Source organism: Pleurodeles waltl, chromosome 3_1 (assembly GCF_031143425.1).
Source record: "Pleurodeles waltl isolate 20211129_DDA chromosome 3_1, aPleWal1.hap1.20221129, whole genome shotgun sequence".
NCBI classification, from domain to species: Eukaryota; Metazoa; Chordata; class Amphibia; order Caudata; family Salamandridae; genus Pleurodeles; species Pleurodeles waltl.
The window spans coordinates 254,499,853-254,515,826 of NC_090440.1; the positions used below are offsets into that span (position 1 = coordinate 254,499,853).

General features: G+C 50.3%; 1 protein-coding gene across 2 annotated transcripts in view; it reads left to right on the forward strand.

Moving 5' to 3' along the window:
• The window catches only part of LOC138284003 (stimulated by retinoic acid gene 6 protein-like), a 489,916-nt gene that overhangs the window by 137,586 nt on the left and 336,356 nt on the right, over positions 1-15,974 (forward strand). For both annotated transcript variants that reach the window (XM_069222338.1, XM_069222339.1), the window contains exon 3: positions 221-318. In XM_069222338.1, coding sequence (XP_069078439.1) covers positions 221-318 — 98 coding nt within the window. The remainder of the gene's footprint in view (positions 1-220; positions 319-15,974) is intronic.

The following is a 15,974-nucleotide window of genomic DNA, read 5'->3' on the forward strand; positions in this document are numbered from 1 at the left end:
TTAAAGGAGACTGTAGAGGGTTGTTAGTGTGAGGAGTGTGGTGGTTCTGGCAAATTGATAGTGCTGTTTTGTTTGCTTAAGGTGATGAGGGACATTAATGTGATAGAATGATGGACAGGCTGCAATTGCAATCAATCTCTGTTCTGCAGTAAATTGGCAATAAAATTTATATTGGTAAGTGTATATTTTCTAATTGAGGAAAATGAATTTGTTTACATAGGTACTCATTACAGTCCTCTTGTCTTTCTTACAACGGCGAGCTCAACGTCACCGTATTGATGATAACCTGCCATTGGATCAGAGATTTGGTATAATTGAGTAAGTACCAATGCATGCAATCTCTTGTTTCTGTGCTATCACAAAGCAAACTCACTCCAAATGGCAGTTTACAGATGCAAACTATTGTACTTGGCCCTCTCTGTATTGCCACCCCGCAAACCTTTTGCCTTCACCTCACTTGTTTTCCGATGACGTTTAGGACTATGTGCACTTCGCCACTGCTAACCAGTGCTAAAGTGCTTGTGATCGATCCACAATTTTTTTTTTAAATGGCTTACACCCAATTGCCACATTTAATTTACTTATAAGTCCCTCGTAAAGTAGTACTACATGTATCCAGGGACTATAAATTAAATGCTCATAGTGGGGCTGAGCACTTGAGTAGCCCGTTTAAATATGTCTCAGGTCTGTCATTGCATCAGGTATGTAGTTTTACCTACCAATTCAACATGGCTGACAAATTTTTTTGTCAAGCCCAAATTTTCCTTTTAATGTATATGTCACGTCTAAGTTAGGTCCTAAAAAGCCCTTAGAGCACGATGCAGTGTATTTAAAAAAGTGGGGCAGGAATTTTTAGGTTTTCCACGCTCAGGTAGTTAAAAAAACTAAAATGTATTCTTCAATACAGTATGGGCTACCTCTCCCACAGGATAACATCGGGTGACCTTATTACATTTGATAAGTGATAACGTTTGTTTGGGAACAGCTGGAAATGTTATGTGTGGTGTCTAAACAATTGTTAATTCAAAATCTTCTTTCATGGTAAGCTCAGATTTCAAGTCACAACCCTGAAAATGAAACTTTTTGAAAGTTGGCATTTTCTTGCACTAAACATTTGGGCCCTCCTTATGACATTGGTGGTAAATCCCACTTACCATCACGCTGACTGCCACCAACTTACCACAGCGGCGGCGGATATCCGTTCACCATTTTATGACACACACACACACCAATCCGTCAGTATTCAGCCACAGACACAAATCCGCCACACCAAAGCTCAGTAATAAACTGGTGGTATCCAAACCCACACTGTTACCCCAACAGAACTACGCCCACCACATTATGACCCACAAATCACCACGGCAGACATTCAACAGCAGTAAACCATTGACGGTACATACTGCCATGCTCAAAATGGACACACACAGACAAAAAAACACCACACTGGACAATTCAAACAACACACACCTGACACCCATACACACACACACCCACACAACTTTAAACCTTTACCATTCCAAACCATTGCCATCAGAGAGACATTAAGACATCAAGACCACAGACACAACCAGAGCCACACACTATACACACCTATACACCCCTCACGCACCACACATCACACACCCCAACACATTACCCAAAACACCCTCACCTACACACCTCACACAACACCCATGGCACCACAAAGACACCCCCGTTTCACAAAGGAGGAGATAAGGGTCATGGTGGAGGAAATCATCAGGGTAGAGCCGCAGCTATTTGGACTACAGGTTCAGCAGATATTGATAGCTAGGAAGATGGAGCTATGGTGGAGAATTGTGGACAGGGTCAATGCCGTGGAACAGCACCCAAGAACTAGGGATGACATCAGGAAGAGGTGGAACAACCTATGGGGGAAGCTACGTTCCATTGCAGCAAGACACCAGTTCGCTGTACAGAGGACCAGCGGTGGACCCCCACCTCCTCTCCTACAACTAACAGTATGGGAAGAGCAAGTCTTGGCAATCCTAGTAGGAGGAGGACTGGACTCTGGTAAGTCAACTCTCTAATACTACTACTCCCCTTCTTGCATGCCATCACATACCCCCACCATCACTCCCATCACTCCATTCCATCCCACACACACCCCACCATCACATCTCACTCATCCCAATGCAACACCCTGCATGCTTTACCAATGCATGGACACCCCTCACAGCCCTACATGGACACTCATCACTAAAGCATGGACACTATAGAGAACTAATCATCCCACCATACACCAACGTAATCAAAGTGAAAGCTGCCAGGGCAAGCCAAGGATGCACAATATGTCAGACAAAGAAACCATAACACATCATTTACATCCCCACAGGTACCCTAGCCAGTGGAGGGGAGGTGACAGCAATATCCAGTCCCCCAACAGAAGAGGCCCACAGTGATGACAGCAACTCGGGTCCTCAGGATCTGGATGACCTACCTGGCCCATCAGGGACCTCTAGACAGCCGGTTACCCAGGCCCAATCACACACCACCACAGAGCCTCCCCATCAGGAAACCACACCACAGCACCCACCCAGTGTACCCACACCTCTGTCCCCAGGACACGTCAATCAGCAGTGTGCCCACCTCTACAGGTGCCCCAGGCCACATTTCATACCCAAGACAATCAGGGACCTGGGGTCAGTGGCAGTGGGCACATGGTTCAGGGGACAGTGGCACAGGCCAACAAGGAAACTGGGAGGACTGCTGTGCACCAGGGGGAGGACAGGCCCAGGGAACCGACTCTCCAGGAGGCACTTGCAGAGATCCTGGGATCTTATCATCATTCCCAGGACACGATTGGCCAGATTCTGGACAATGCGCAGGAGAACATGCGGCTGCAGGAGGGATAGTACCAGGGGATCAGGGAGGACTTGCAGGCCATCAACAACATCCTGTTCTCCATAGCAGGGGTGCTGGCAGACATGGTCAATATAATGAGGGAGGCAGTCACACAACAGCTGGTCCCTGTGACTAGCCAGACATCTGAACAGCCTTCCACCTCCTCTGGACAGGAGGCCCCGCCACAGGACTCGCAGGCCACCAGCACCCCTCCTCCTGCAGAAGGAGAACCACCCCGCAAACGTTCCCTGTGATCCAGACAGAAGCCAGAGACACTTGCCAAGACCCCTGCCAGGAATGGGACTCTCCTGATTGACACCCTTGTGTCCCACCCAGTCACCCTGTCCACCTTGAACTGCCATTGTTCCCCTTCCTATGTCCCCTTGGACAATGCACCTGTGCTACAGACTGGAACAATACCCTGGACTTTCCTCCATCATCATCCCATCCCATTGCACTTGCCCCTCTATATTTTAACACTTCAATAAACACCCTTGGAAAAAAAGAATTTTGTAGTAGTTCATGTATATGAAATATGTATTCATTGAAACAGGTACAAACATTGCAATTCAACTGTACAGAAAATTAGCATAGATTAATGACATGTAGCTAGCTGCAGTGATCACACCAGGAATATGTGTGAGGTCACCAACATCTGCAAAATGAATTGCCAGAGGGAACAGTAAGTGGGAATAGTAGTGGGAAATATCAGCATGCCAGTGCCACAGAAATTCAAACAAATGTCATTGAAATGTGAAGAAACATTGTCCTACCTGTGTGTCATTGGAAGTATTGTCTGATCAGTGATGTTCTGTTGTTCTCATCCTAATCCTCTGCCTCCATCTCCTCCCTGTCCACAGAGTCCACTGCTTGCACACAGGCATCTCCAGCCTCCTCCTCCTGCAGGAACGGGACATGGTGCCTGAGGGCCAGGTTATGCAACATGCACCATGCCACTACTATCTGGCAGACCTGCTTGGGTGAGTCGAACAGGGATCCACCTGTTAGATGGAGGCACCAGAACCTGGTCTTCAGTAGGCCAAAGGTCCTTTCAATTATCCTTCTTCTTCACCCATGGGCCTCATTGTAACCTTCTTCTGCCCTTGTCCTGGCATTCCTCACAGGAGTCAGCAGCTATGAGAGGTTGGGGTAACCAGAGTCACCTGAAATATTGATGGACACCATTTAACCACACAATATCCCATATGGCCCACACCATACCCATACACTTAATGGGTCGGAACCAGCGCTCACCTATTAGCCTCACCCTGTGCCTCTGTAGTTGGCCCATCACATTTGGGATGCTGCTATTCCTCAGGACAAAGGCATCATGCACTGACCCAGGATACTTAGGATTGATGTGGGAGATATATTGGTACGCCAAGCACACCAGCTGTACATTCATAGAGTGGAAGCTCTTCCGATTTCTGAACACCTGTTCAATCTGACGGGAGGGACAAATGCAATATGTGTTCCATCAATCGTCCCAATTATGTTGGGGATCTGTCCCATTGCATAGAACTCATCCTTCACTGTTGCCAAATCTTCAACCTGGTGGAAAACAATGAAGCTGCACATGTGTTTAATCAGGGCAGACAACACTCTTGTCAGCTCTATTGAGAATATTGGCTGTGACATTCCTGCTGCCAAGCCCACTGTCACTTGTAAAGAACCAGTTACCAGGAAATGAGCACTGATAGAACTTGCACAAGAGGGGGGATCCCAGTGGGGTGACGGATAGCAGATATCAGGTCAGGCTCCAATTGGGCACACAGCTCAGTGACTGTGGCCCTGTCAAGTCTATAAGTGAGTATTATGTGCCTGTCCTCCAGTGTTCCCAAGTCCACTAGAGGTCTGTACACAGCAGTATGCCTCCATCTCCTATTCATCCACAGCGGTAGGAATCTGTGGGGCAAAAGAGTGAGGAGACAGTCTCAAACTGAACAATGGAGCTACAACAGAACTTTGCATGCTGTGAACTTGTAATGGGTCAGTGTGATTTGTCCAGTATGTCCTAATTTCACCAGTGATGCAACAATTTTCCAGGTCCTCCTCCCCCTGAAATGGCGTCTGTCTGTCCTGTGTGGAAGCACAGGTGGAAGTGAGGTAATTCCACTGACTTTGGGCGTTGTTGCAGGAGGCGCTTGGTAACCGCCGTGTAACTCCTCATTGGTTAACATTGGGCCCTATGGGTTAGAGTGGCCAATGGTGTTCTACGCCGGCGGTGGCGGTATGCACCACCGGGGACGTGATCACCATTTTCTATCTGATCCCTCACTTGCTACCTGATCTTCTACAGGAGAGAACCTACACTGCATGTGCTGCTGTGACCTGTGTCTGGAACCTACCATGGCCCGTGTGACCGGGGAAAGGGCCCAAGCCTTCACTTTGGAGGAGTTGGAGAGACTGGTGGATGGGGCCCTACCCTAGTACGGACTGCTGTATGGGCCTCCAGACCAACAGGTGAGTACACAGTGGGCACGATGCATGTGGCATGAATGCATGGAGTGGTGTGTGTGAAGGCCTCGTGTAAGGGGGGTGGGTGGATGTCCTCTGGGCAGCGTATAGGTTGTATACTGGGCCATGTGTGTGCCAATGGTGATGAAAATGGGTATGGTGGGCTACATGTGTAACAGCCAGGACTGTTTGTGTAATTCAATTTTCCTGTGTGTATTGCCTCTGCAGGTCAGCGGCCATCAAAAGAAGGGTGTTTGGCATGCCATCACCAAGGAGGAGTGGACCCTGGGGGTATATGGCAGGCGGAGCACCCACTGTCGTAAACGGTAGGAGGACCTGAGATGTTGGGGAACGGAAGGCAGTGGAGGCCCAGCTGGGGATGGCCACCCAATGAGGAAGGGGTACCCGTCGAACCCTGACCCCCCCTGTGGCCCACATACTGGCATTGGCCTATCCTGAGCTGGATGGGCGCTAGAGGGCATCACAGCAGCCAGAAGGGGGTGAGTAGAGTGCCCATCATTACAACTTACACATGGTAGGGTGGTATCTGGGTGGGGGATGTGTGTCAGTTGGTGCCTCTAGGCCAGGCCTGACATTGCATCATAGGTCCCCTGGTGGCTAGGGTTCAGAAGGGAAAATCTTACTACCTAGCTCGTAGGCATCCACAATTGGACAGGGCTGCGTGGGTCCCAGGTGTGTTGCATTTGATGGTGTGTGCCCCTCCCCATGCCTTGGCTGCTAACTATTTCTCTGCTAGTGCTATGGCATATTGCGTGTGCCTGTTCCCTGTGTGTGAGGGTGCTGTGTACGCCAACAGTGGTGTTGGTACAGCCATTGACCAAGTGTATCCTTTGTCTCTTCCGCCACCCTTTTTGTTTTGTGATCCTGTCCTTATGTGCATTAGTGTCATCTGGTGGAGGAGCAGAGGCACCTGCAATGGAGGGAGCTGCATCCCACAGGCCCCAGGAGGCAGAGTCCACTGATGCTGAGGGCACCAGTGGGACGAAGGGCAACTGGACCACCACGGCAGACACTGGAGGGGACAGTACTGACACAGATACCTCCTCCACTGGAAGCTCCCTGGTGGTGGCGGACACCTCTGTGACCACCCCAACTACAGGTACAGCCGCCACCCCCTGTACCAGGACTGCCCTCCCAGCAGCTCCTCATTGAGTTGCCCGTGCCCGCTCACCCAGGAGGGTGGGCATCTCCTTCGCCCCAGGCACCTCAGGCCCTGCCCTAGTGAGCCCTGCTGCCCTGAATGAGGACCTTTTGACCTCCAGATATTCATCTCTCTAGGGAAGTCAACCATTGTGAATGCCGTCCAGGGGCTGACAGCTCGGATGCAACAAACAAATGCATTCTTGGAGGGCATTCACACTGGATTGGCGGCCCAACAGAGATAGATTAAGGCTCTGGCCTCCTGTCTGATGGCAGCCATTGTCCCTGTTCCTACCCTTCCCCCTCCAACTTCCACTGCCGAGTCACATTCTCCTCAACCCCAACCTATCCCAAGCACACAGGCAGACGAGTATTCACACAAGACAACAACAGCAGCAGCACCATTGTGCAGCCATCACGGTATGTAATCCTGCCTCCATGGCTGCTGTGCGGCCTGCTCCCTGCAAAGCCGGAGGGTAAGACACCCATCTGAGAGACTGTGACCTTGCACTCCTCAGGATCAAGAGCACAAGGCAGGTTGCCCCCTCCAGAACCAGTGGGTAAGACACCCACATGCCCAACACTCCCCAGGATCAATAACAGGGCAGATTGCCCCCTCCAGAACCAGTGGGCAAGACACCCACTCAAGAGACTGTGGCCCAACACTCCTCAGGATCAAGAACGGGGCACGATGCCCCCTACAGAACCAGTGGGTAAGACACCCACAAGCCCAACACTCCCCAGGATCAGGAACAGGGCATAATGCCCCCTCCAGAACCAGTGGGTAAGACACCCACATGCCCAACACTCCCCAGGATTAAGAACAGGGCACAATGCTCCCTCCAGAACCAGTGGGCAAGACACCCACTCGAGAGACTGTGGCCCAGCACTCCCCAGGATCAAGAACAGGGTATATGCCCCCTCCAGAACCAGTGGGTGAGACACCCACATGAGAGACTGTGTCATTGCACTCCACAGGACCAAGCACAGGGCATGTTGCCCCCTCCAGTATCAGTGGTCTTGTGACATCTCCCGGCTAAGGTGCCCTCCCTTTCCCACGTCCCCCTGATGTGCCTGCCTGTTTGCCAACTGATGCCCCTGTAGTGTTCTCTCCGTGTTGAAGCAGGTGACATGTGTGGCCTTGGGCTTTGGCCTGTGGCCATGTGGACTGCGCAAATAGTGGACTGGGCTGCGTCCCTTTTTCTGTGCATATGTATATATCTATTATCTTGCCTACCTTTTTTTTCATGCTGTGTTGATCTCATTACATTCACTTTTGCGAAATTGTTTTGTCCTTGCATTATTCATCCGAGTTACGGGGTAAAATTGTTTTTGTAATGCAGCTGATTGTGTGTATGGTGCTGGGTGTGTGTGTGTTGAGCGTGTGTGTGTGTCACTCTCTTTTTCCTCCCCCCCTCCCTTGTTTGCTAGGTGGCTGTACTCACTGTCATCATATTTGCCCGCGTTGGTGTTCATGGTGGAGCAGAACGTAGAAGGTCATGGGGAAGACATGCAGTTCAGGCTCCATGGCAGCGTAGTTGTTCCCTGTGTCTCCAATGGTGAGTCCATTCCCTTCTGCGCTCAGTTTCCACCAGGCTTTTGATGTCGTTGGTACTGCCCCGGAAAAGGTGGCGGTTTCCTGGGTCATAATATGGTGGGCAGAACCTTGACTTCCGCCTGGCTGTAGGCGGCTACAGCTGTGGTGGCTGTTGTTTCCGCCCTGGCGGTCGGTGTGGTACATTTGCTGTCTTTCGGAGATCTTTCCACCATGGTCATAATTTGGCAGTAGTTGCCGCCGGCCTGATGGCGGTATTACTTCCACTTTAACACGAGGGCCTTGGTGTCTACAGCCTGTTCCTGTTCCTGTGTCATATGTCTAGGTATAGTTGGCAGTTGACCTTTGAGTATTCCTCCTAGACAGACACACACTCGGGGGGCTGAGCATTGGGAGGATGAGCCATCTGGACAGGATGGGGGTACAGCCCCACTTGCACATCAAAGACACTGATTCTTCACATACACAAATAACTTCACACTAGCCTTTTTTAATTACCAACATCCTGTGACCAGCACAGGATGGTGGGAAATTCCAGACACTTCAGAGGGGGTAAAACTCCAGAAGTTTTTCCACTTCAAAGCTGGCACCAGGTATGAAATTAGGACCCTCAGAAACGCTTTTTAGTACACTACTGGACGTGCCAGAAGGATCGCCGTGCCTCCCTGCTGCTTGAAGGAATGACTTATTGCCCTGCTGACTGAAGAAGGACTGGGCCTGCTTCTTGGGCCCAGGACCACCAAAGTCACTCCAAGTGCCAGTTGGCTGGCCTCCAGTACTGAGCTACAGGGACATAAACTCCAACACCATTATACTCTGCACCTCGCCTGCAGGAAGTCCTGACCCCCAACTAGTACCTCCCAGCCCAGGATCCTTGGAAGTAGCAATAATGGCGATGTAGAAGGCTAAATGTGGACTCCATCAAAACCGACTCAGAGCAATGCAACTTGATGCAGGACTTTTCATCACAGGAACTTGCTGCACCTCATCAGAACCAATGCAGTGTGATGCAACTTACTGCAGGACCTTGGATTGCAGACCTCACAGCTCCTCATCGGAATCCATGGAGCACAACTTAATGCTTCACTTCAAGGCCATAAGGTACAATTCTCAGTGGAACTAGCCTAGTCCCTGTACGCAGTCCATGCTCTATCATGGTCGGCCTGAAATTGTGACTGTGTGCCAGTCCATTGCAACCAAGATAACCACAGGTGGCGCTTCCTGGTATCCCTTGAGGGGAGAGGGGTGACCCAGAAGAGGGTCCTAGTTAGCCAGCAGATCCCCAGTGACTGCAATCTGGGAAGTGGGTTGTCACGGGGGGTGCCCTGAAAGATCATGTTTCTGGGGGATCTAGTTCCACAGGGGGAGCAGAGTACAGAGGCCCAAATAGAGGGACAGGAGTGGGAGGACCAGTGGATCACGGTGTGCCAGCTCTGAAAACAGAGAACTCCAAGACACACCCTGGTGAGGCCACATCTGACCTGGGCTCCCTGCATTGTTACAGACACAGAGGACTGGAGACCTGCACCAGGAAAACCCCTACATGAGTGTGCCTCCCCCCACAAGAAGCCCTGGCTTACCAGGTACCTGTTCAATCTTAGGGTACAGCCCATAGACAGAGTGGCCAGTCTCAGGTTACCACCCCAGAACTGGTGAAAAGGAGAGTGGAAGAAGTATACCGAACACCTGGGGCCATTGCCCCCCACTCTGAGAAACCTATGTGGTCCGAGAACCCTGGATCGTCTGGGGCCTGGTTCTTGACACTGAGAGCTTGGTTGCTGCCCTTATGAGCAATGTTTTCTTTGGAGTAGGGAGAAAGTTTGATCCAAGGAGTGGTTTGGGCCACATCACTTGTTTGGCCATGGTGGTACTATCTGCCCACTACAATACATCTATGACCAAGTTAAGGTTAGGAGCTTCACAGATGGGCTCTACAAGTGACAGGAAGGAGAGAGAAAACTGAGAGATCCAACTGAGTTCAGAGGGGTATAGGACTGACAAGTGTCACTGCAGAAGAAGCCCATTGCCCACATTCTATCACCTAAGTAGGGAAGCCCATCAGATTATTAATTATTCTACCCTGGCCTTCGGCTGAAGGGGCTAATGTTGATTTAGCCCTCTCTGCAGGGTCACATGCAAACATTTTGCCTTCACTCCTCGTGTTTTCTGAATCTGTTTTTGTTGGCCTTTAGGCCTCTGTGTACTCTACTACTGCTAACTAGTGCTAAAGCACTTGTGCTCAGTTCTTTAAACAAGGTAAAATGTACCCAGAGCCATTTGGCACATTTAAATTACTTATAAGTCCCCACTAAATTGGCATTACATTTACCCAGGTCTGTAAACATAACACTATTAATAAGCCTGAAGCACGTATTGTGCCATCCACTTAAGCAGCCCTGCTAACCATGCCTCAGGCCTGCCATTGCAAACTTTATGCAGTTTTAAACTGTCAATTCAACTTAGTAAAAAATGTCCCCAATATCCATAAATTAAATTATTGGGCCTGTAGAACTTAAATAGCTATTTGAAACATGTCTCAGGTCTGTCACTGCATCCTGTAGGCAGTTTTAAACTGACAATTCAACATGGCAAAATAACTCCTTGCCAAGCCTAAATGTTCCTTTTTAATACATATAGGTACCTCCTAAGGTAGGACCTAAACAGCCCCTAGGTCAGAGTGCAGTATATTTAAAAAGTAACGCATATAGTTTTAAGTTTTACATACCCTGGTAGTGAAAAACCCTTGTATTTGTTTTTCACTACTGCAAGGCCTACCTCTCCCATAGGATAACATTAGGTTACAGTATTACATTTAATAATGAGTCATAGCTTTTGTTTGGGAACAGTTAGAAATGATCATGTGTGGTGTTTAAATAATTGTAATTTGAAATCTTCTTTAATAGTAAAGTCAGATTTTAAGACAGAGGCCATCATTACAACCCTGGCGGTTGCTGATAAAGTGGCGGTGATACCGCCAATAGGCTAGCTGTAACTGCCGCCAAATTATTTCAGATAGACAGCCACTTTACCACACCGACCACAGGGCGGAAACAAAAGGCACCACAGCGGTAGCAGCTCCCTCCGTCACCGGTGCCTTTGCTCCGCCGCCAGATGATGCTAATGCACATAAGGACAGGATGACAAAACAAAAAGGGGGAGGAAGAGACAACAGATACACCTGGTCAATGGCTGCACCAACACGACTGTTGGTGTACATACCACACTCACACACAGGAAACAGGCCTACGCACTATGCAATTCACTAACAGTACCTATGCTAGCCTCCAGGGTATGGGGTGGGACACATCCCACCAGTTGCAGCATACCTGGGACCCACACAGCCCTGCCCAGTAGAGGATACCTACAAGCTAGGTAGGAGGAATATCACTTCGAACTCTGCCCAACATGGGACATACTCTGTAATGTCAGGCCAGGCCAAGGGGCACCCACTGAAACACATCCCCCACCCGGATACCACCCTACCAGGTGTAAGTTGTAATGGCGGGCACTGTACTCACCCCCTTGTGGGTGCTGTGATGCCCTCAAGCGCCCATCCAGCTCTGGATAGGCCACCGCCAGTATGCGGGCCATCAGGGGGTTCAGGGTTCAATGGGCACCCCTTCCTCCTTGGGAGGTGATCCCCAGCTGGATCTCCACGGTCTTCTGTCCCAGCGTCTCAGGTCCTCCCACCGTTTCCAACAGTGGGTGCTCCGCTTGCGGTAGACACCTAGGGTCCACACGTCCTTGGAGATGGCACACCATATACCCTTCTTTTGATGGGCGCTGACCTGCAGAGAAATACATAGAGGGAAAGCCATTAGTCAGACCGTCCTGCCTGTTACACTTTTGGCCCACCATACCGCTTCACATCGTCATTTGCACACAAAGCGCCCATCCCACAAGCTGTATGCCACCCAGGAGACATCCACCAACACCCCCACACAAGCCATTCACACACACCACTCCAGTGCATTCATGCCCCATGCATCGTTCTCAGCAGTGTACTCACCTGTTGGTCTGGAGGCCCATTCAGCAGTCTGTGCTGGGGTAGGACGACATCCACCAGTCGCTCCAACTCCCCCGAGGTGAAGGCAGGGGCCCTTTCCCCAGTCGCACACGCCATGGTAGGTCCCAGACACAGGTCACAGCAGCACATGCAGTGTAGGTCCTCTCCTGTTGATGGTCAGGTAGCAAGTGAGAGAACATATAGAAAATATCGGCATACCGTCACTGCCGGCGTACATCACCATTGGCCACTGTACCCCATAGGGCCCAATGTTATCCAATGAGGGGTTGCACGGCGGTTATTGTCCACCTCCTGCAACGGTGCACAACGTCAGCTGAATTACATCACTTCCACCTGTCCCTCCACATAGGACAGGCGGACGTCATTTCAGGGGGGGGAGGGTGCAGGCCCTGGATTATAACTGCATCATGGTTCACAATCGTACATACAAGACAAATGTCACATATACATTTTAATTGACATCATGCATTGGACTGTTGTGGCTCCAGTGTTCAGTTTGTGACCTGCTCCTCACTCCTTTGTCACTTAGACTGCAACCGCTATGGATGAATAGGAGATGGAGACATACCCCGTGTACAGACACCTTGTGGACTTGGCAACAATGGAGGACAGGCACATTATCCTCACCTACATACTGGACAGGGCCAGTATAACGGATCTGTGTGCCCAACTGGAGCCTGACCTGATATCTTCTATCCGTCACCCCACTGGGATTCCCCCTCTTGTGCAAGTTCTATCTGTGCTCCATTTCTTGGAAACTGTTCTTTCCAAGTGACAGTGGGCTTGGAAACAGGAATGTCACAGCCAGTGTTCTCAATAGTGCTGACTAGAGTGTTGTCTGCCCTGATTAAACATGTGTGCAGCTACATTGTTTTCCCCCAAGTGGAGGATTTGGCCACAGTGAAGGCTGACTTCTATACAATGGGACATATCCCCAACATAATTGGGGCAATTGATGGAACACATATTGCATTCGCCACCTCCCCCCCAGCAAAACAAACAGGTTTTCCAAAATCGAAAAAGCTATCATTACTTGAATGTCCAGATGGTGTGCCTGGCGGACCAGTATATCTCCCATGTCAATGTTAAGTATCTTGGGTCAGTGCATGATGCTTTTATCCTGAGGAATAGCAGCATCCCAAATGTGATGGCTCAACTACAGGGGCACAAGCTGTGGCTAATAGGTGAGCTCTGGTTCCAACCCAGTGGATGTTACAATGAAGCACCTGGGTGTACAAGAAGGAACAGTTGGATCCCTGAGCTACTCACCCAAGAAAGTTTGCCAGATCATCGTGGCATCCTGCATGTTGCACAACCTTGCCTTTAGACACCATGTGCCTTTTCTGCAGTAGGAGGAGGTTGGAGATGGCCGTGTGGCAGCAGTGAACCCTGTGGACAGTGAGGATGAAGAGGCAGAGGATGAAGATGAGGACAACTGAACTGCAGTGATCAGACAATACTTCCAATGACACACAGGAAAGACAGTGCTACTTCACATTTCATTATCATTTTTTGATTATCTTTGACACTGGCATGCTGTTATTTCTCACTTCAATGCCCACTCACTGTACCCTTTGGTAACTCATTTTTCATATGTTGGTGCCCCACTATCGCTCCTGGTGTGATCACTGCAGCCAAATTCAGGTCTTTAAAATGTGAACTTTACTGTACATTTGTAAAGCAATGTTTGAATCTGGTTACACAAATACATAATGAAATCATTTGGCATACTCCATACTTGTATTTTTTCAAAGGATGTTTATTTAGGTGCTAAGGAGTAGGGGTGCAAGTGCATTGGGCTGGGGTGATGATGGAGAAAGGTCCAGGGTATAGTTCCAGTCTATTTGTAGCACAGGTGCATTGTCCAAGGGGACATAGGAAGGAGAGCAATGGCAGTTCAAGGTGGACAGGGTGACAGAGTGGGACACAAGGATGACATTCAGGAGAGTCTTGTTTCCTGGCTGGGGTCTTGGCAATAGTCTCAGGCTTCTGCCTGGATCACAGGGAACGTTTGCGGGGTGGTTTACCTTCTGCAGGGGAGGGGTGCTGGTGGCCTGTTGGTTCTGTGGTGGGGTCTCCTGTCCACTAGCGGCAGCAGAGGTGGAAGGCAGTTCAGATGTCTGGCTAGTGGCAGGGGCCGGTTGTTGTGAGGCTGCCTCTCTCATAATGTTAGTCATGTCTGCCAGCACCCCTGCAATGGCGACCAGGGTGGTGTTAATGGCCTGCAAGTCCTCCCTGATCCCCTGGTACTGTCCCTCCTGCAGCCGCCTGTTCTACTGCACGTTGGCCAAGATCTGGCCCAGCGTATCCTGGGAATGTTGGTGTGCTCCCAGGATCTCAGTGAGTGGCTCCTGGGGAGTCGGTTCCCTGGGCCTGTCCTCCCCTGGCACACAGCACTCCTCCCAGTTTCCCTGTTGTCCTGTGCCTCTGTCCCCTGAACCGTGTGCCCACTGCCACTGACCCCAGGTCCCTGATTGTCTTGGGTATGAGGGGTGCCCTGGGGTCCCTGTAGAGGTGGACACACTGCTGATTGGTGTGTCCTGGGTACAGAGGTATGGGTACGCTGGGTGGGTGCTGTGGTGGTGTTTCCTGATGGGGGAATCTCTGTGGTGACGTGTGACTGTGGCTGGGTCACCAACTGTCCAGAGGTCCCTGTTGAGCCCTGTTGGGCCAGGTTGGTCATCCACAGTCGCTGTCATCACTGTGGGCCTCTTCTGTGGGAGGACTGGATATTGCTGGCACCTCTTCTCCGGTGACATTGGCTGGGGTACCTGTGGTGATGTGAATGCAGTGTTATTGTTTCTGTGTGGGACATATTGTGCATCAGTGGGTTGCTCTGTTTGGTTGTATTTGCCCTGGCAGCTTTTACTTGTGTTAGTTGGTATGTGGTAGGCTAGCTGATTCTCTCTAGTGTGCATGCTTTAGTGATAGGTGTCCATGCAGGGCTGTGAGTGGTGTCCATGCATTGGTATGGCATGCAAGGCCTGGCATTGGGATGAGTGAGATGTGATTGTGGGGGAGTGAGAGGTGATGGAGTGATGGGAGTGAGTGTGAGGGTGGGGGTATGTGATGGCATGCAGGTAGGGTGGTGATAGTAGTATAGAGTTGACTTACCAGAGTCCAGTCCTCCTGCTACTCCTGCCAGGCCTCAGGATGCATGATTGCCAAGACTTGCTCCTCTCATGTTGTTAGTTGTGGGGGAGGAGGATGGGGATCCACCACCAGTCCTCTGTACTGCGAGTTAGTGTCATGCTGCCATGGAATGTAATTTCCCCTTTAGGTCATTCCACCTCTTCCTCATGTCGTCCCTGGTTCTGTGGTGCTGTCCGACGGTGTTGACCCTGTCCAAGATCCTCTGCCGTAGCTCCGTCTTCCTAGCAATGGATATTTGCTGCACCTGTGATCCAAATAGCTGTGGCTCTACCCAGATGATTTCCTCCGCCATGACCCTTAGCTTCTCCTCTGAGAATTGGGCGTGTCTTTGTGATGCCATGGGTGTTGTGTGAGTGGTGCGGGTGAGTGTGTGTAGGGTGATGTGTTGGGGTGTGCGATGTAAGGTGCGTGGGTGGTGTGTAGGTGAGGGTGGTATGTAGTTCTCGTCTTGTCTGTAGTTGTGATGTAAATTTGTTGGCAATGGTTTGTATTCGTAAAGGGTTGTGGGTAATGTGGGTGTGTGTTTTATAGTGGTGTGGGTGTGTGGGTGTGGTGTGTGTATGGGTGTCAGGTGTGTGTAGTTCGAATTGTCCAATGTGGTGGTGTTTTGTATGTGTGTGTGTGGATTGTGAGCACAGCGGTATGTACCGCCATTGGTTTACCGCCATTGAATGTCTGCCATGGTGATTTGTGGGTCATAATGTGATGGGTGTATTTCTGTTGGCATAACGATGTGGTGTCTGGTACCGCTAGCTTATC